This window comes from Myxocyprinus asiaticus, chromosome 35 (genome assembly GCF_019703515.2).
Source record: "Myxocyprinus asiaticus isolate MX2 ecotype Aquarium Trade chromosome 35, UBuf_Myxa_2, whole genome shotgun sequence".
NCBI lineage: Eukaryota > Metazoa > Chordata > Actinopteri > Cypriniformes > Catostomidae > Myxocyprinus > Myxocyprinus asiaticus.
Window position 1 is genome coordinate 35,360,567 of NC_059378.1, and position 21,951 is coordinate 35,382,517.

Consider the following 21,951-nt stretch of genomic DNA (forward strand, 5'->3'; position numbering starts at 1 on the left):
ATATCATAACAAAGTTGCCCAATTCAGCAAACAGTTAACTGCAGTAGACAAATCCAAATGAACATGATAAGTTGGAAACCACAGTGAGGTCTATTCTAGGAAAGGATACAGTGAGGAAAGGATAAGGTTGCACCACATCTATTTCTCTTGAGGAAACACTAACTAATAACCTTAAATAAGGTTAATGACAAAAACTGTGCTAGAAATAGTCACAAGATAATGGCGTTTTCTAGTCTACACTAAGTAGCACATACAGTGCCTTTGGCAGAATGAGAGAGTATATGGGCCCATTACACTAAGTGAAACTGGATCAGATAACCCACACTCGTCTCAGGAAATTTAGATCACTCAGTTCCTGGTGCTATCACAAACAAAACACACAATTTCAGCAGAAGAACTGGATCAGTTGAATATCACAGGCATGCTTTTGGTCAGGATTCTGGGTATGAAAAAAAAAACAGCAATTTAACTTACCTTGAAGGAACATGGAGTAGATAAGGGAAAATTATAGATATTGAGGTTGTCCTTAAATAATGATCTGATCCATTCAAATATTATTTTAAATATTGAAATTTAGGGTTCAGATCTGTAGCTAGTAGGGATGCACTGATTAATTTTTGGCTGATAAGGCAATAATAATTTAATGTTGTGTCTGTTAACTATGTAGCCCCTTAGAGGACAGGGAGGGAATTATTTTCTGAAATAGTTTTGCATTCACTCGCTATAGTTTTGCGTTTTCTCACAAAAAGTTTTGCCTTCCCTCGCAATAAGTTTTGTGTTTCCTAACAATAATTTTTTATTCCCTCTAGAGCTGTCAAAGTTAACGTGTTAATGCATGGGATTAATTAAACAAGTTTAACACTTTAATTTTCCTAAATCTCGATTAACGCATTTACCGTTAATAAAGCATAAACCAGCTGGTCATAGTCCTTACACTGACAGACACACCACAAAACACACGCACAACAGCTGTGTCAGTGATCAAATGATGGGGAAAGGATCTCTTAACACCATTTGTTGTACAAAACAAGCCCAGATGGGACTTGAGACAGAAATCAAGCACTTTGCAGGCTGCGTAAAGCACAATTTAATTACCAAAGAAGCACGTCAAGTCTTAACTATCATGAAAATGCAGAACGAAACATTTTTGGCAAGCGCTCGTGTAGAGTTCAAAGCGGCGATTGACGCTGGGTTGACGCCCTGATGCAAATCATGAATGAGTCACGATTGCTGTTGCAAAGCGGATAGCCACAGTCTGTGGAGGATGAGAGTTTAAGAGATTTAATGTGCACTGCAATGAATACTCAACCTATGGTTGCATAATTCTTTCAATTAGTCAACCTCCCACTTACACCGTGTTCTAACCAGATGCGGCGCGATAAGATTCCAGCGACAAGCAATCTGTCTGTCAGCACCAGGCACAACGCAACACTGCAATATTAATACACTAAAATGAGGATAATTAACAATAAAATGTAGAAAACAGAGCAATTACAGACAGAACAGTCTGTTTATTGAACGCAACTCATTTTCTCACATAAGCTCCGAAAAGCTTTCTACAGCAAGCCCCGAGTGTATAAATACACAATCAAACATATACACAGGGCAAAGTTATATTATGAATCGCATCCTTATTTAGTCTGTTACGATCGTTTATGTTCACGCAGTACTCCTGTTTTTATTTCGCAGATCTCCACGTGACAGGGAAGTGGAGAGAAAGTCAGAATGAGCTGTTAAGTTTCCCCACTGCCATTCTAAGCCGGTGTGTGTGTGTGTGTGATAGAGCTCTGGCTGAAGAGAGCGAGACCTCAAGCACAACATAGGGTAGGTGTGTGACACTCTTAGCCAAAATCAAGTTGTTGTGAACAGGCTAGTGAGATGCCGGCTTTAATATACTTGTAGAGCCGAGGAGGGCGGGGCCGGTCTGGAATGACGCACGCCCGGTCCCCAATCAGCCTGATGGGGCACGTGAGGGATAAAGGCGGCTGGGGACGACAGTTCGAGAGAGAGAGAGAATTACAGGTAGCTGTACTGTGTGTTTATGGTTGTGTGTTTTTGGTTAAGTTGTTTATTAAATTATTATTTAAGTTGTCAAGCCGGTTCTCGCCTCCTCCTTTCCACTGAACCCCCTTACACTGGTGCCGAAACCCGGGAAGGAGGAGGGATTCCCGTCGCAGAGTCCTCAACACTGCCGTCCACCCAGGGGAGCGCCGCTGCCATCCGACGGGGGACGGAGTAGCCCAACCACCCGGACGCGGGGAACGGCCGCTGTCCGCGAGGTGAGTGGGGACGGGACTCCCCGACCACTTGGAGCGAGGGAGCCGCTGCCGGGGGTGGAGGAGTGCCCTGCTGTCTCCCAGGAACGTGGAGGTGTCGAATGAAGACCGCCGTCTGCGGGGGGAGGAGGGAAGCGACTCCCCGACCGCCTGGAGTGGTAGGGCCACTGCCAGGGGCGGAGGAGTGTCCCCATGGGACGCCGGGAACGTGGAGGGGCATTCTGTCCGCTGGGGGTCGGAGGTCTGACTCTGGTCCGCCCGGGGAGGAGCGGCTGCCATCCGCCTGAGAGGGTGGAGGAGTGATCGAGGACCACGCGATGGCGCATCAGAGAACCAGTGAGTTTCTTTTTCTCTCTCTCCTCTCTCTCTCTCTGTTGCTCCGTGTTGGCCTTTCCCTCGCCTATTTTGTTTTGTTGTTGTTGTTGTTCTTCCCCTCCTGTCTCCTCCCAAGTCGAGGAAGGCAGGGATGACCCGCCGGCAATCAGGGTGCAAGGCACGCACCCCGGAGAGGAAGGGGGGGATGTACGTCATGCTGGGGGCTCCCCGGCCTGAGACAACGCCGGGAGGGCGGGGCCGGGCTGGAATGACGCATGCCCGGTCCCCAATCAGCCTGATGGGGCGCGCGAGGGATAAAGGCGGACGGGGACGACAGTTCGAAAGAGAGAGAGAATTACAGGCAGCTGTACTGTGTGTTTATGGTTGTGTGTTTTTGGTTAAGTTGTTTATTAAATTATTATTTAAGTTGTCAAGCCGGTTCTCGCTTCCTCCTTTCCACTGAACCCCCTTACAATACTGTTAAAAGAATAATTTTAGACCCATGTGGTGACTGCACTGCCTGGTGGGACGTCGCAGAAATAGAAACCATTCCAAAAATAGAAATCCTTGTCGCTGTCGCTCGTCATGTGTCGCAGGTGGTTAGGACAAATACTCTGATTAACATGGAAAAGATACCTTTTATCGCGTGTCGCTGCTTTGCGTCTGATTAGGACACGGTGTTAGACTTTGCAAAACGTGTAATGTTACTTGAATTGGTGCTATTTTAGTGCATTTTAGTGCTTTATACTGTTGAAGGCTTTGCTTGAAAATGTTCATAAAGCATTATTGTTACATGTTGTTTTGTTTTCTTTCCTAAGAGGGAAATAAGTGCATTTTAAAAGGAAAATAAGTATATTTTAGCACTTTCAAAATTGCGATTAATCACATAATTTATAATTTATAACGATTAATCGCATAATTAATAATGCTAAATTATTTAATTAATAACTTAATTAATTAATTAATTTTAATCGACTGACTGCACTAATTCCCTCGCAATAGCTTTATCCATCCCTTACGAAAATTAACCATGGTCTTACTACAGTAACTATAGTTCAGTTATGTTTGTAGTAAAATCACACTAACCACAAAATGTACCATTGTTTACCATGGTTTAAAGACAGTTACCATATTTTAACCATTAGCCTTGTAGTGTAACAATAGGAAAACCAAACCTATGGTAATAAATTCATAAACATTCTGGCAAAACCATTATTACTAGAGTTTTACTACAGTAACACCATGGTTAATTTGTGATACATGTTCATTTCTACCACAACAAATGCTTACTACAGTCATTGAAGAGCATGTTTTTTTGTTTTTTGTTTTGGTAGGAATGGTGTTAACTGTAGTAAACATGTTTTTGGCAATGGTTATGATTTTATTTCTGTATTTTTGGTTTTCCTGTAATATTTCTGTAGTTTTATTACAAATATCATGGTTAAGATATGGTAACTGTAGTAAAACCATGGTTAATTTTCATAAGGCATGGATAAAGCTATTGTCAGGAAATGTAAAGCTTATTGAGGGAACGCAAAACTTTTTGTGAGAGAATGCAAAACTATTTCAGAAAATAAATTCCCTCCCTATCCTCCTAGAGGCTCTATAGTAGGTATAATAAATCTATAGAGTTTTACCTGTTAGTATTTTTTTAAACAGCATTCACACAAAAGATCAACTTAAGAATTTTTCAGGATAAATGATAAACCACAATGTAGAGTAGAAAAGATGGATAACTGTTGAGTAACTATTTAATATGAAAGAAAAGAAAAATGCCTAGACAGTAAAATAGGCTCTGATGATTCTGCCTTCAAAATCTGTCCTAATCAGACGGATCCCAATAATTTAAAAAATCTTAATACTGGTATAAACAGTATATGCCATATATACTGTGCACCCCTAGTAGCTTTGAAAACCCAAGGAAAACCCAGAAGATCAGAATCCAGGGATAAGGATTAGGGTAAAATCTGGATCTGTGTAAAGATCGGGGACACACTTCACACTGGCTGTGCAATACCATGTTCTACACACGTTAGCGGTGGCGAACATGACAACAAACCTTTGTTCTCCTGGCGTCCAACAGGTGCTGCATGATTGAGGGGGACAACAAAAAAGAGACAATGAAAAAAAATGCAAGAGAGTGAGTGCAGAATGACATCAAAACACAAAACAGCAGAAAAAGATGGACAGAGCAATGACAAAGGGCAAAAACAAATCGATAATATAATCCATTGACAAACAATAATGATGTTGAGATGTCCATTAATATGCATAATCCAGTTTTTGGGAGGACTATTACTGCCCTCACGTGCTATCGGAATTATCCCGCTATAAGTTTCCCACTCGGAAATTGCACATGAACTACACCTCAAGTTGTAATTACAACTGGGAAACTTTTGATATCCGAGTTTCCGAGTTGGGAGAAGACGTAAACAACATGGCGGATGTGAGTAGTTTCTGTAGTGAATGACAGCTTTTATAAAAAAAAATTAAATACAGCTAATTGTTATCAATTGCCATTTCGGTCATATTCATTTATGTATATCAGCAACCATTTGATACATGTTGTACATATTTACACTATGAAAATAGCTTGTATTTGACCAAAATTCCATTATTGTCAGCAGGATTACGGAGTAATATGTATTATGGTGTCAAAATAAAGGTTCCTCGAGAAATATGTATGAATTAACCTGGTGTCATCCATGTTTCCTGTTCTTTCCGACAACAAAGCACCTGAACACGACCAGGGGCGCTTTAAGGTACCTCTGGGTCCACGGGCTCGCTGTTTCACAGAGGCCCCCTTCTAGTTGTTGAGTGGGGAATGCACTTACAGTTGATGGAACTGCTGTGTGTTGCACATGCACTACACGGACACCTTTCACAGTTGTGCACCGTCTCCGTGTTTAGACGCCACGAGCTGGGCCCCCTCGGAGTTGTGGGCTTCAGCCAGTTTAAGCCTGTGCGTTAATGCACCCCTGAACACAACGTACTCGTAATTACCACTTCAGAAGTGGGAAGTCGGATAGCACATGAAGGCAGCAAATGAGCACGTTTACATGCATGTTCTAAATCGATTATGCTTAATAAGCCGACAATGTGTAATGTCATGAAAATGCCTTAAATGTTCCTTTATTGGGGTTAGGTCATAAACTATTTGAGCAGAAACTGAACGACAGACTTAGATTTTTGCCCCTTACTCCGATTTCATGTCACATGTAAACAACTTTACAAGCATTCTTAAGGGCTGATTCAATGTGGCAAGTGTTGTGTGCATGACTGTTTACGTTTTGACTTTAAAAGCAGGGAATAATCATATTACTTCAAATCTCACGTAAATAGGGCTGAAACGATTAGTCAACATTAACAACAACGTCGACAATAAAAAATTGTCGACAAAAATGTTGGTTGTCGAATAGTCGTTTGATGTCATTTAACGTAACATGAGATCACATGAAACTCTAATGATGGTGCGTGAGAGCAGCACTGTAGCTCGTGCCTGACTGAGGAGTGGAAGAATTACACAGCTCACAGTCCAGATGCACTCTAAACTTTCCAAACAGCTTCAGGTGATGTAGATCGCAAAGAATGAGGGAATTATATAAAAATACCAAATAAGTAAATACAGAAGCACTCTCGTTGTGGAATAAGCGGAGCTGGAGTTGCCGCTCCACTTAAGCAAAACTTGCGTGTCGAATGTCTTTAAAGGAAACACTTCGGTGTTACATATTTAATGCAGTTATATTTGATGCGTATTTGATTGCTTAGGTTCAAATAATAAGGAAGCAGTTCATGTAAATATCTACAAACTCCGAAACTGGTATTTCTCTGTGCAGTCAGTGCCTCTTCTATGAGTTGCGCGAAGTGTCCCGATCTAAGGGAGAGAGATTGAAACTGCACCCGGCTGATGCACACTATGTCGCGGGGACGCTCGTCCCTCGAGCATGCACGCGCGCTTGCTGCAGCTAGATTATAACGTGATGGCTAATTAATGAATCATAATATGTGTGTCACTGTGCATTTCTTATCGTGAAGCAAACCGGCAATACACAGTTTTATTAATAAGAGAGAGTTTGTTTTTTTGTGAGTTAAAGATGGATTGAAGTGAACAAAAAGGTGAGAGAGGGTAGTCTTCGCCCCATTATACACTTCAACAAAATATGTTTTTGATTTGTTTAAAACTCTTTTTTTCATTTACTTTAGCAGCTATACTGCAGAAGAAAAAAGTTATCTGAGAATATTGAATATAATATTAAAAAATGCAAATATTTTAAAATATCTAAAAATCCTTTAAAAAAAAGATGCATTCACCTGAGAAGAAGCATATAAGGTATTTAGACTTGCTTTTAGAGAATAGATCTTGAATATAAGTATATTTTGTCTTTACTGCACTTGCAGAAGTATAACCATGTGAAAAAATACACTTATATACAAAATACACTTATATTTAAGATACATTCTCTTAAAGCAAGTCTAAATATCTTATATGTTGCTTCTCAAGTAAATGTATCTTGTTTTAAGGATTTTTAGACAATTTTAAATGGAAAACCAGACAAAAACACTTGATAACAATAGGACTTTTTTATTTTTATTTTTTTTTTTTTACTGAATTAAACTTAAAAAGTATTTTTTACTTTAATTCAGAGAATGTCATTTAGAGGTATTTTTAAAAGATGATTTTGTCCTCTTTACTGTTAGCAAGCATGTTTAATACAACCTTTTAAGTAGGGCACAAGCTGAATAGTCAGTTAATGATTAATTGATGCAATAATCACCTGAATAGTTGAATAATCGTTTTAATAATCATTAGATTAGTCGATTATCAAAATAATTGTTAGTTGCAGCCCCACATGTAAACATGAGTTTCTTACATTGAGCCCATTTACATGCACAACGATACGCTGATAACTCCCCAAAATCAGCTTATTTAAAAAAATCTGACAAAACAAGAAATCCAGGTTTACTTGAGATTTTAAATAATCAAGCTATTCTCTGCTTTTGATGTCAAACCGTAAAGAGGCATGCGCATAACACTTGCGTACACTGGATAAGCCGGTAAGAACGTCGGTAAAAGTGTTTACATGTAACGCAAAATTGGACAAATGGGCAAACATCTACCCGTTTCTGCTGGCTTATTCTTAAGACGTTTATCACCTTACACCAATAAAGGGAACCCCAGCCCCACCCCAGCACCCCCCTAGATCTGGCCGTGGTAAAAACACTCTATAGCCCTATTCGGACAGTAATTATTTAATATGGGGACGTGAGGTACTTCCAGCATTTACAGGGGGTAGTCAGTTATTTTATTGCCGCCCGAATCCAAAATGTCTGTTTTTCAACTGCCTCCCACGAGAAAATTCCCGGCCAAAGTACCTACTGTTTTTTGACAAACACCAAGGTTGTGTGGTAATTTAAGTACCGTCTGAATCCACATCTCCGAGTTTATAATCCAAAAGTCGTTTTGGAAATGCTTCTTGACTACTGCTATGTGCGGTATGGTTGCACTGCTCATGGGAACAGCTCTGGCGATAATGTACAGTTGTGAACAATGGAGGATTGTGTAACAGAAATAATTCACAATAATAAAATTTCATCACCACTTCACCACAGTCAGTGGGAAGAAAAGTAGAAGGAAAAGAAAAACAAGAGCCAGATCACGTAAACTTTTGAAATGGGCCATTATTATGGCAGCAACATGTAATAAAGTTGTAATATATAACATTTTAATATAAAAATGTGTACTATATACATTTATACATAGGGCTTGCACGATTACTCGTTTATACAGGTCGACTACTCCCAGAAAACTGACAAAGTCAACGTCTACCTTATTTAAAGGTGCACTCAGTAATTTTTTCCACATTAAAAAAGTTTAACTCCTAAAGACATGAATTGTAATTTTGCAATATATGTAGGAAATCATGACCACAAACATTAAAATCAAGACTCCATCATATCAGTAACCTTATAAAAGCTGTTTTATTCTAAATGGAGAGGGTCCGCACATGGGGGCTGCCATAGTACTCACTTAATCTCAGTAACTGTCCTGTTATTTGACACTTTCACTCATTGATTAAAGTAATCATAGACTGTGAATACTATTTCTACAATGGCATCTGAAACTGAAAACTATTGATTTTAAATTATGCTGCATCCAAGTCGCTAGGTGTCAGTGTAAGTCCAAGATGACACAAAGACAAGTTACTGAATGCACCTTTAAAAGGTTTAATTTCCCCCGCCACTTAAAAAAAAAAAGTAATTGTCCTCTCAAATACAGAGTTTGTGGATTGATCGACAAATAGTCTCGCTTGTCCCCCGTGATTTAATTGTCATCCGAACACATACGTTTTATCACAGAGGAGCCATGCAAATGTACTTTTACAGACACCACCCTGAGAAACAATTGCCGTCCGAATAGGGCTTATGAGTTTCATGCAATAAAAGGTTATTTAGTCCATTTATTTGTTACAAATCTGTCAATTACACTGGGTAAAGGCTGCACTTTGTGTCCATATATTGCTAAGAAACATCTGAATGATCTTATCTTACTACAGTATACAATATACACACTATCTCATAAATAGAAAAAAAAAGCATAACAGGATGGAAAGTTCAATAAAAGCCCAACGGAAGTCATGAAATCAATGTGGAAGTGTGGAAATGACTTCTGGCAAGAGATCAGATTTTAAACTGGGGACAAATAAACTGTCCTCTGGCACCATGTGTAGTTGATTTGTTTTAGTATCATGGAATTGTAATGGCTTATTTTGACCAGAAGAGGACAGTGCTGTTTCTGAGACACAAGGAACTGTGAGCTGGCTTGTGCCAGCCTATCTTACTTCCAGATCAAATGGCCACTGTCTTATGTAAGAAATGCCGTTTTGGGCTGGTACACTTCTGCCATTATACATTCTTTCCACATAGAGCCAAATATATGTCATAAACACATCGAGTACTTGTTTTTTGCATTATAGTATGAAGAATTTTTGTGGGAGAAATGTGATTAATTGTCATGAAATTAGGTCCAACATTGTCCTAAAACAGGCAAAAGTTTCATTGAGCAACATAAAATGTCCTATTTCTTTCTTTTGATTTCGTGGTCAAATATTACCTGGACATATTCTTGAGAGGTTTTGTGAGATACTAATATGGTGCTATTGCAAATAAAATATTATGTTTCAAACTATGGATATATAGAAATATGGAAATACTGTTTGAACACCAGTTATAATATGTCTTTAATCTGACTGATACAAATCAAGGATGTTGTGTGACTGTTTATTTCACATAGGGGATGATGACAAGTATGGCTAACTGGTCTTTTTGGAGTCAGTGCTGATAGTTTGCTCTGTCTGCATTCATTATTTCTTAAAGAATCTAATGCAGCTGTAGGGATTCGTATGCCTTTACTGCAGGCACATTAGCAAATTAATTCAGTCTGCTTAAACACACACATACACATTCACGCACGACTGCAAATACACAACAAATCAAACAAACATGCACATTTATAATAGAATGCACACATGCATACAGCAACACACTTGTACACACTTAGATATGCAAAACACATACACTACCGGTCAAAAGTTTTGAAACACTTGACTGAAATGTTTCTCACGATCTTAAAAATCATTTGATCTGAAGGCGTATGCTTAAATGTTTGAAATTAGTTTTGTAGACAAAAATACAATTGTGCCACCATATTAATTTATTTCATTATAAAACTAAAATTTAATAATAAAAAAAAGTTTTTGAAATTCATGACTAAAGAAAAGCAGCCAATAAGTGCCCAACATAGATGGGCATGCCAGGGTGATACCTCAAGAAGTTGGTTGAGAAAATGTCAAGAGTACATGTCTGCAAATTCTAGGCAAATGGTGACTACTTTGAAGATGCTAAAATATAACACAGTTTTGATTTATTTAGGATTTTGTTTAATCACAACATAATTCCCATAGTTCCATTTATGTTATTTCATTGTTTTGATGAATTTACTATTATTCTAAAATGTGAAAATAAAATTATAAGAATGAGTAAGTGTTTCAAAAATTTTGACCGGTAGTGTACACAAAAACAGAGGAGACTTAAGTAAAATATACCTCAGAAAATACAAATTATTGTTTGAAAAAACGTTCTATTTCAGTATCACCATAATCATACGCTAGATTTAATTCTATCATATGGAGTTGATGTTGATACTATAGAAATTGTACCGCAGAGTGATATCTCAAATCATTGCATCGTCTCTTGTTTGCTGCGATCAGCTAATGTCACTCAATCTACACCACGCTAGCGATCAGGTAGAACTATTCTTTCGACCACTAAAGATAGCTTCACTAATAATCTTCCAGAATTGTCTCACATACTCAGTAAGCCAAAAAGTCTAGAAGAACTTGATGTAATAACAGAAAATATAAATACAGTCTTCTCTAGCACTCTTGATAGTGTCGCCCCCCTTCGATTAAAGAAAATTAAAGAAAAAAGCCCTGCACCATGGTTCAATGATCTCACTCAAGCTGTCAAGAGAGCAGCTTGGAAAATGGAGCGCAAGTGGAAGAATACAAAGTTAGAGGTATTTCGCGGTGCATGGAAGGATAGTGTCTGTAGCTACAGAAAGGCTCTAAAAGCTGCCAGGTCAGCATATTTTAGCAAACCCATAGAAAATAACCACAACAATCCTAGGTGTTTGTTCAGTACTGTGGCTAAATTGGTTAGGAATAATGCCTCGACTGAACCAGATATTCCGTCGCAGCACAATAGTAATGACTTCATGAATTTCTTTACTGATAAAATAGAAATCATCAGAAATAAAATTGGAATTATGCAATCATCTGTCACAGCACCTCAGAAAACAGTCTCATAATTTTCCTCACAAGCAACTTCAATCCTTCGCTGTCATAGGTCATGAAGAGCTAACAAAACTTATCAAAAAAACAAAAGCCACAACATGTACATTATATTCAATACCAACTAAGCTCTTAAAAGAGGTATTCCCTGGAATCTCAGAACCTCTTCTTAATATTATTAACTGCTCGCTCTCCTTAGGACATGTCCCAAGAAACTTTAAAATGGCAGTTATCAAACTGCTTATTAAGAAGCCACAGCTTGATCCTGCCAAATTGGCTTATTATAGACTGATTTCAAATCTCCCATTTATGTTGAAAATACTAGAAAAGGTAGTGTCCTCCCAACTATGTTCATTTCTACAGAGAAATGGTATATATGAACAGTTTCAGTCAGGATTTAGGCCCCATCACAGTACAGAGACTGCACTTATCAGAGTTACAAATGACTTGCTCTTATCATCTGATCGCGGCTGCATTTCTCTTCTAGTGCTTTTAGATCTTAGTGCTGCCTTCGACACCACAACATTAGATCACAACATTCTCTTGAATAGGCTGGAGAATTATGTTGGCATTAGTGGACTTGCATTAGCATGGTTCAGGTCCTATTTAACAGACTGCTACCACTTTGTATGTGTAAACGAGGAATTGTCAAATCAAACAAAAGTTAAGTATGGAGTTCCACAGGGATCAATTTTAGGGCCTCTGCTTTTCTCCTTATATATGCTTCCCCTGGGAGATATTATCGTGGAATAAGTTTCCACTGTTATGCCGACGATACCCAATTTTATATGTTTTTTAAACATGACGAAATTTCACAATTCTCCAAATTAGCAGAATGTATCAATGAAATCAAAGATTGGATGGCCAGAAATTTCCTTCTACTCAATTCAGACAAAACAGAGGTACTAATTATTGGACCAAAAACCTCTAAAAATAAGATGCTAAAATATCATTTGACTCTCAATGGATGTACTTTTACGTCGTCTTCTACAGCGAAGAACATTATTATGATATTTTATACCAATCTGTCCTTTGAAAATCAAATTTCCAATGTTTGTAGGACAGCATTCTTCCACCTCAGAAATATTAAGTTACGACACATGCTCTCTGTTGCTGATGCCGAAAAACTAGTTCATGCTTTCATGACCTCAAGACTAGATTATTGTAATGCATTACTAGGAGGATATACTGCAAGTTCAATAAATTAACTTCAACTGGTTCAAAATGCAGCTGCCAGAGTGCTGACTAGAACCAAAGAAATATGATCATATTAGCCCAATTTTATCATCGTTACATTGGCTACCTGTTAAATTTCATATTAATTTTAAGATTCTTTTAACTACATACAAAGCTTTGAATGGTCTAGCTCCACAGCACTTAAGTGACCTTCTACCATGTTATATTCCATCACGTTTATTACGATCACAAAATTCTGGCCTGTTAATAGTTCCTAGTATATCAAAATCCACAAAAGGTGGTAGATCCTTTTCCTATTTGGCTCCAAAACTATGGAATAGCCTCCCTAACACTTACTTAGTTTACAAATTTTAAACCATGACTTGCAGGGGGCCTGGGTAGCTCAGCGAGTATTGACGCTGACTACCACCACTGGAGTTGCAAGTTTGAATCCAGGGTGTGCTGAGTGACTCCAGCCAAGTCTCCTAAGCAACCAAATTGGCCCGGTTGCTAGGGAGAGTAGAGTCACATGGGGTAACCTCCTCGTGGTTGCGATTAGTGGTTCTTGCTTTCAATGGGGCGCGTGGAAAGATGTGCGTGGATCGCGGAGAGTAGCATGAGCCTCCACATGCAGAGTCTCCACGGTGTCATGCACAACGAGCCACGTGATAAGATGCGTGGATTGACGGTCTCAGAAGCGGAGGCAACTGAGACTTGTCCTCCACCACATGGATTGAGGTGAGTAACCACACCACCATGAGGACCTACTAAGTAGTGGGAATTGGGCATTCCAAATTGGGAGAAAAGGAACATGACTGCACTGCACACAAATAACTAATATTGGCATTATATTCATGCTGCTTAGCCAGAGGGAACTGCCCCCCACAGTGAGCCTGGTTTCTCCCAAGGTTATTTTTCTCCATTAACCAACATCTTATGGAGTTTTGTGTTCCGTGCCACAGTCACCTTCGTCTTGCTCACTGGGGTTCTAAATACAATTATTATTTAACTATTTAATTATTTATTTTTATACACAATTTACAATCGTATTTAATCAAACTACACAATGATGACTAAGACTTTATAGATATTACAGTTTCATTTTCTGTTAAAGCATGATTTTCTGTAAAGCTGCTTTGAAACGATGTGTGCTGTGAAAAGCGCTATACAAATAAAAATGACTGACCACTTGATTAGCTCTATTCCCTAACCTTAATGCAGACTGGGCAGTCTTCAGTAAGGACATTTGTCTATCTGTCTCCTTCCCAATTCCTCATCCTCTTTGTCTTCTCTTTCCATCTTGAATCAATAATCGGTCTTGGTTGGCAACGATTTTGAGGAAACGATCCATTTATATGATTACAACAGTTCGCACAACCCTTGGGATGCAAAATGATGGCCAGAAGAAACTCCTTCCTTACGTCTTCATGACAGATTTCATTTATATTTCAATTAGTGGTTCAGTAAATATTCCTGTGATGATATACAAATCTATAACGCATAATCAGCAATCTACTTATCATCTGTTTGTGTTAGTTTGCATAACGGCAGATATGACATAATTCTTAATAATTAACATAACATCAGTTTTATTTTTATTTTTTTATTATGAACCAAACCTCCATGAACTCCATAAATACAAAAAAATTTCCTAAAAGACTTTATTGTGTATTTTTCTGTTCAACACTGTGACAAGGAGGAGGGCGTGGCCAGACCGAGAGGATGCATGCCCGGCGCTGAGTTGCCCAACAGTGGGAGAGAGATAAAAAGAGTAGCCGGGGACACCAGAGAGAGAGAGAGACACACGGAGCAGTGTTCGTGTGTGTGCGGTTTTGTTTATGTTAAGTCTTCGTCAGTGTTTTATTAAAAGTCTGTTGATTGTTATCCGGTTCCTGCTTCCTCCTTTCACGAACAAGTAGAGATCTGTTACAAACACATTACGCATTTATTTCTTACACACAATTAAGTTTTTGAACCAGTAAATGTAATCTAACCCAGCTGTTTTTTTTTTGTTTTTTTTTTTGCATGTATAGTGCAAATTATTCCACCATTTATATTTTCGTCTTTAGCATATTTTGGAAAATAATTATGAATACAAAATTATTTAATCAACTTTCATTATGAAATTATTAAGCCTAATATTTTCATGCAATAACAGGCCTACCTACTCCATTGATAAAAGTGTCATTAATTTGTTAAGTTAAGCATTAAATGTATCACAGGGCCAAAGAAAAAATTATAGCAAAAAAGAAAATGAGGTCGGGCACACTTGGGTTCACTGTATATTGAGAGATGGGGGGTTGCCTATAAAAAGTATTCCACAACAGATTACAGAACACATGACATAAAATGTAATTTTGTAACATATTCTGATAGACTGCTCAATACATTTTTTCGTCATTTCACTGAATATTAAATGAAAAAAGATTGTAAAATTCAAAGTCATCAAATCAGTAATCAATTTTTTTTATTTATTTAACTGTATTCATATTACAAACACTTTAAATTGTGACCAGTGTTAATCTCGTCAACAAAATTACTCATGAAAATGTTCGTTGACAAAGATTATTTAAATTCCGTCAATGATAAGGAAGAAGAGACTAAAAAGACAAATCATGGTAATAATCAAATGTATAATTTAATGTTAATTAAAACATACTGTTGACGAAAGTATGACAAGTAAATAAATAATACTGCAAGATATAAAGATAAAAAAAAAAACATTATTATTTTAAGTATGCATGAAGCGAATGAACAGGTGAACTTGAATACACATTAATCTTCAATATGTTTGATACATGTTTGTTTTTTAGTTTTTTGTTTTGTCATTTACAATTTTTATTGATTCCAAACTCACATTAACACAAACAACACATGGAAACACGGAATCAACTTTATCAACATATGCCCCCCCCCCCCCATCACCCAACATCCCAGTGGTCTGACACTAAACAACACAGACACACATATAAACAGACAGTTCAAAGAAAACACTCGATGACATGAAAAATCAACCAACAAAAAAGAAAAAGAAATCTACATATCAATTAACTGTATATACCTAATCTAAACTGTTCCTCTCCACTGCTCCTCCACGGCAACCCTCCAGGAAGGCCAAATAAGTGCCCCACTTCCTGCCATAAGTATCCAAGCTGCCCAGCCGTCTATACAACATCTCCTCGAAAAAGCCGCCACTTTGCCTAACTTGGTGCACCACTCATGAAATGAGGGCGCACCAGCCGACTTCCGTCCCCCAAGAATCACCCTCCTGCCAATCATCACACTGGTAAGGTCCCAGTTTTTAATGTGTTTGTCCCCTACATTAATACCTGCCCCATCACCCAAAACACAAAACCTGGGGCAGAATATAATCCGAGTGCCCAAGACCTCGCAGATATAACTCTGAACCCTTGACCAAAACTCTTGAATCTTAGTACAGAACCAAAAAATGTGGGCTATGTCACCATCCTCCAACTGGCATCACCAGCATGTAGGTGTGTCTTTAAGGCCAAGCCTATACAATCTAGAGGGAGTCCAATAAAAACGATTCAGAATCTTAAATTGAATGAGGTGCACCCTTGCATCCCTAGACATAGACTTGACATTTTTAAAAATCCTACCCCATTCCTCATCCTCCAGTACTAAATTCAAGTCTCTCTCCCATAACTTCTTAAGAGATGTTAAAACCCCGTCCCCTAGACTCTAAATTAGCCAGGAATGGTAAAGTGAATCCTCATGACCCTTTCCAAAAGCAGCAAGCACCATCTCAAGAGTGTCTGCCACTTTAGGGGGCTGCGCACTACACCCAAAGGTGGTACAAAGTAGATGGCGCAGCTGTAAGTACCTGAAGAATTGAGATCTAGGAATCCCAAACCGCTGTATAATATTTTCAAAGGATCTTAACGCTCCATATAGGTCACCCAGTTTAGTAACACCCTTCTCAATCCATTCTGTCCAGCAGAAAGGGGACTTGTTATTGCACAATTTAGGGTTTAACCAAATGCTTGCGGCAACGTTCAGGTAAATGTCCAAATTGAGCATGCGGGAAACATTTGTCCACACTAAATGCATGTGTGAGATAATGGGATGTGACTTTACTTCTCCGGACAGCTTGGTAAAAAGACTTTGCAATGGCAAGATAGGGGCAAGGACCTCCTGTTCAATAAAGGGCCAGAGAGGGGCTCTCTCAGGTGGAAGTGACCAACGCGCCAAATGTCTGAGACCAAAAGCATAATAGTAAAACAAAATCTTGGGGAGACCTAACCCACCTTTGTTAATTGGCCTGTGTAACTTATTAAAATGCATCCGAGGACGTTTACCATTCCAGATCAAGGATTTAGCTATACTATCAAATTGTTTGATAGTAGTAGGTAGTTGAATTTTGGAATACAATTCATTTTTATAACATTAACCTTCCCAATCATAGATAAATGCAGTGACGCCCACCTATCCACATCGCTCGAAAACCTTTTTATTAAAGGGTCAAAATTAACTCTGACTAAATCACACAAATTTTCTGGAAATAAAATACCCAAATACTTAATGCCCTGTTTGGGCCACTGAAAAGTGCCCGGCTGAAAAGCTGTTACCTGACAGTATGCTGTCAGAGCCAAAGCTTCGGATTTAGACCAATTTACTCTGTATCCCGAGAATTAGAAAAGGAATTAATAATTCTGTGGAGGCAAGGCATAGATCTAGTGGGGTCAGTGACAAATAATAATAAAATATCATCTGCGTAAAGCAAAAGCTTATGCGCCACACCTCCCGCCATCACCCCTGGAAAACCATCTTCCTTTATTATCGCGGCTGCTGATGGTTCCAGGGCAAGACAGAACAATAATGGGGAAAGAGGGCAACCCTGCCAGGTGCCTCTATCCAGAGTAAAATAATCTGAAATTAATCCATTTGTTTGTATGGCCGCTACCGGGTATCTATAAAGTAACCTAATCCATCCAATAAACGTACTCCCGAACCTGTATATTTCCAAAATCTTAAAAAGATAATCCCATTCTACCATATCAAACGCCTTTTTGGCATCAAGTGAGATGGCAGCGACCGGAGTCTGATCATTCGCCACTGACCACATGATATTGATGAAACGCCTAATGTTATCAGAAGAGCTGCGGCCCCGAATGAACACCACCTGATCTATATGTATAAGAGATGTCATAACTTTACTTAGTCTGTTAGCAAAAATTTTTGACAAATTTTTAATGTCTAGCTGGATCAGGGAAATTGCCGGTAACTCTTACACTCGTTTGGATCTTTGTCCTTTTTAAGAATCAGACTGATCCGGGCTTGTGTCCTGGTTGGCAGTAGCATTCCATTCTTTAATGATTCCATATACATTTCTAACAGAAGTGGAGCCAGTTCTGTAGCATAAAATCTAAAAAATTCACCATCTGACCTCGTCCAGCTCCTCCAAGGATATCTCAGAATCAAGATAATTATTTTGCTCAGTCGTCAGTTTAGGGAGATCTAGAGGTTCCACAAAGTTTCTAATATCTTCATCAGTAGACGAAGAAGTGGAATTATAAAGATCAAGATAGAATTCTTGAAAAGCATTATTAATATCAATGGTTGAGGTAAATAGTTCACCACCAGCAGATTTCACTGAGGGAATGGTAGAAAAAGACTCTCTCTGCTTTATATACCTAGCCAAAAGCTTCCCTGTTTGTCCCCTGACTCAAAGTATGACTGTCTTATCCTGAACAGCCAAAACTCCACCTTCCGTGACAAAATAGTTTTATATCTGTATTTCAATTGGGTCAATTCTCTGAGGCCATCAGATGACATTCGGCGCTTCAGTTCTGTCTCGGTACTTTTAATATTCTCTTCCAACTCCACGAGTTCTTGTGCTTTGGATTTTTTGATGAATGAGGCATTCTGTATGATCCGACCCCTAAGAACCACCTTAAATGCCTCCCAAGCTACGCCCACAGAGGATACTGAGGACCAGTTGGCCTCCATATAAACATTGATTTCAGCCTTTAACATTTGTTGGAAATCAGGATTTTGCAAAAAGGGATACATTAAAGTGCCAACTATATAATTTATTTTTCTCCGTATGTGGCAACACCTCTAAACACACCAGGGCGTGATCTGAAACTAAGATGTTTCCAATTGAGCAATCCACAACAGATGAAATGAGGGACTTAGATATATATATAAAAAATCTATTCTAGAATAAATTTTATGGACTGATGAAAAAAATTTCTAGTTCCTACCAGATGGGTTCAAAAGTCTCCAAAGATTTTTACACATCCTGTGAAGCATCAATGTTGCTCTAGGGGACTTACACACTTTTGCTTCACTATGATCAAGGACTGAGTCCATCAATAAATTAAAGTCTCCTCCCAATATTATATCGTGAAGGGTGCTAGTGGATTGCAACATCCCTTCAAGATCTATAAAAAAGCCCTGATCATCAGCGTTAGGTGTGTAAATATTAGCCAAAATCAACCTTTTCCCCTGAATTTCTACTAAAACAATAATGACTCTTCCTAATTTGTCTTTAATCTGTTTGAGACATTTGAATTTTAGATGTTTACTTATCAATGTAATTACTCCCCTGATCTTACTTGAGCCAGCACTAAAGAAAACATGTCCACCCCATATCTTCCCAAATTTTTCAGATTCCTGCAGGGAAACTGTTACTTGAATCAGAATCAGAATGAGTTTTATTGCCAAGTATGCTTAACATACATACATACATACATACACACATACACATACACATACGTAGTGCAAATCTAAATACAAATCGGTTATGTACAGTGCAAGGGAATGTAATGGCAGAAGAGATACGATGTGTTGGATAATATAAAAAGACTAAACTGTGTATTGCACATTAATTATTGCTCAAAGGGGCAGTTTTAACTGTTCATGAGATGGATAGCCTGGGGGAAAAAAACTGTTCCTGTGACTGACGGTTCTGGTGCTCAGAGCTCTGAAGTGTTGGCCAGAAGGCAACAGTTCAAAAAGGTAGTGGGCAGAGTGAGTGGGGTCCAGAGTGATTTTTCCAGCCTTTTTCCTCACTCTGGAAGTGTATAGTTCTTGTAGGGGGGGGGGGGGGCAGGGGTCAACCAATAATCTCTCAGCAGTCCGAACTGTACTTTGTAGTCTTTGTATGTCTGATTTCGTAGCTGAACCAAACCAGACAGTTATTGAAGTGCAGAGGACAGACTCATTGACTGCTGAGTAGAACTGTATCAGCAGCACCTGTGTAAGGTTGAACTTCCTCAAATGGCGAAGGAAATACAACCTCTGCTGGGCCTTTTTCGCAATGGAGTCAATGTGGGTCAAGTGCCCAGGAACCTGAATGACTCCACTGCTGCCACAGTGCTGTTTAGAATGGTGAGGGGGGACAGTGTTGGGGTGTTCTAAAGTCCACAATCATGTTCTTAGCGTGTTCAGCTCAAGGTTGCTTTGACTGCACCAGACAGCCAGCTGTTTAACCTCCCTTCTGTATGCAGACTCATCGTCATCTCGGATGAGGCCGATGACAGTGGTGTGTGGACAGCTGGGATGATGGTGTTGAAAGCCAAACTGAAGTCCACAAAAAGGATCCTTGCATATGTCCCTGGTCTGTCCAGATGTTGCAGGATATGATGCAATCCCATGTTGACTGCATCATCCACAGACCTGTTTGCTCGATAAGCAAATTGAAGGGGATCTAGAAATGGTCCAGTGATGTCCTTCAGGTGGGCCAACACCAGTCTTTCAAATTACTTCATGACCACAGATGTCAGGGAGACAGGTCTGTAGTCATTAAGTCCTGTGATTTTTGGTTTCTTTGGGATGGGGATGATAGTGGAACATTTGAAGCAGCATGGGACTTCACACTGCTCCAGTGATCTATTGAAGATCTATGTGAAGATGGGGGCCAGCTGGTTAGCACAGGATCTAAGACATACAGGTGAAACGCCATCTGGGCCCTGTGCTTTCCTTATCCTTTGTTTTCGAAAGTCGCGGCTCACATCATCTTCACAGATCTTAAGTGCAGGTTGAGCAGCAGGAGTGGGGAGGAGGGGGGTTGCAGGAGGTGTTGGTGTTTGTGTGAAGTGAAGGTCAGAGTGGGTGTGGGGTGTGAGATTGGGCCTTTCAAATCTGCAGTAGAACACATTCAGGTCATCAGCCGGTTATTGGTCCACCACAGGGTTGGGGGTAGGAGTCCTGTAATTCGTAAGTTGTTTCATGCCACTCCACACTGATGCAGGGTCATTAGCTGAAAACTTGTTTTTCAGCTTTTAAGAGTATCTTCTTTTAACCACTCTGATTCCCTTATTCAGTGTGTTCCTGGCCTGATTGTACAAGACTTTATCCCCAACTCTGTAAGCATCCTCTTTGGCCTGATGAAGCTGCCTGAGTTCTGCTGTAAACCATGGTTTGTCATTGTTAAATGTTAAATAAGTCCTAGTAGGAATGCACATATCCTCACAGAAACTGATATATGATGTAACAGTATCTGTGAGCTCATCCAGGTCTGTGGCTGCAGCCTCAAAAACACTCCAATCAGTGCAGTCAAAGCAGGCTTGTAGTTCCATCTCTGCTTCGTTGGTCCATAACTTTACAGTCCTTACTACAGGCTTAGCAGATTTTAATTTCTGTCTGTAGGTTGGAAGAAGATGAACCAGACAGTGATCAGATAGTCCCAAAGCTGCTCTAGGAACAGAGCGATATGCATCCTTTATTGTTGTGTAGCAGTGATCCAGTATATTTCTGTCTCTGTTTGGGCATGTAATGTGCTGTATGTATTTGGGCAGTTCACGTGTGAGATTTGCTTTTTTAAAATCCCCAAGAATAATAATAACTGTCTGGGTATTGTTGTTCTGTGTCTGTGATTTGATCAGCCAGCTGTTGCAGTGCCACATTCAAACACGCGTTTGCCGCGATATACACACTCACCAGAATAAACTAGGAAAACTCCCGTAGTGAGTAGAAAGGCTTACAGTTAATAAAGAGCGCTTCCAAATTAGGACAGCACATCTTCTTTAACGTTGTTACATCTGTACACCAACTTTCGTTGATGTAAAAGCATGTTCCACCGCCTCTCGTTTTCCCTGTTAACATAAGTAACACAATATCATATTTCTTACGTTTAAGAAAAGAAATAACCTTCCTTCTTTTTATGGGGTGCCCCAACCCATTCACATTCCAAGTGGAGAGAGACAATCCACTCATATTAACATTTGACATTTTGATATATTAGAAAAAATAGATTGTGTGTCAAAATTAAAATGATAAAGACCACATTCCCCATTAGTGTAACAATCAAACCCCAAACTTCCCCCCGAACCAAACAAACAGAAAAAAGAAAAATGTGCGCATTAACC

General features: G+C 39.2%; 1 protein-coding gene across 2 annotated transcripts in view; it reads right to left on the reverse strand.

Moving 5' to 3' along the window:
• Positions 1-21,951, reverse strand: part of LOC127426072 (ERC protein 2-like) — a 118,426-nt gene that overhangs the window by 41,683 nt on the left and 54,792 nt on the right. Inside the window, exon 3 of one of the 2 annotated variants that reach the window (XM_051672561.1) lies at positions 4,651-4,677. The exons of the other annotated variant lie outside the window; for it this stretch is intronic. Within the exon in view, the coding sequence (XP_051528521.1) occupies positions 4,651-4,677 (27 nt within the window). The remainder of the gene's footprint in view (positions 1-4,650; positions 4,678-21,951) is intronic. 2 annotated transcript variants of the gene reach the window in all.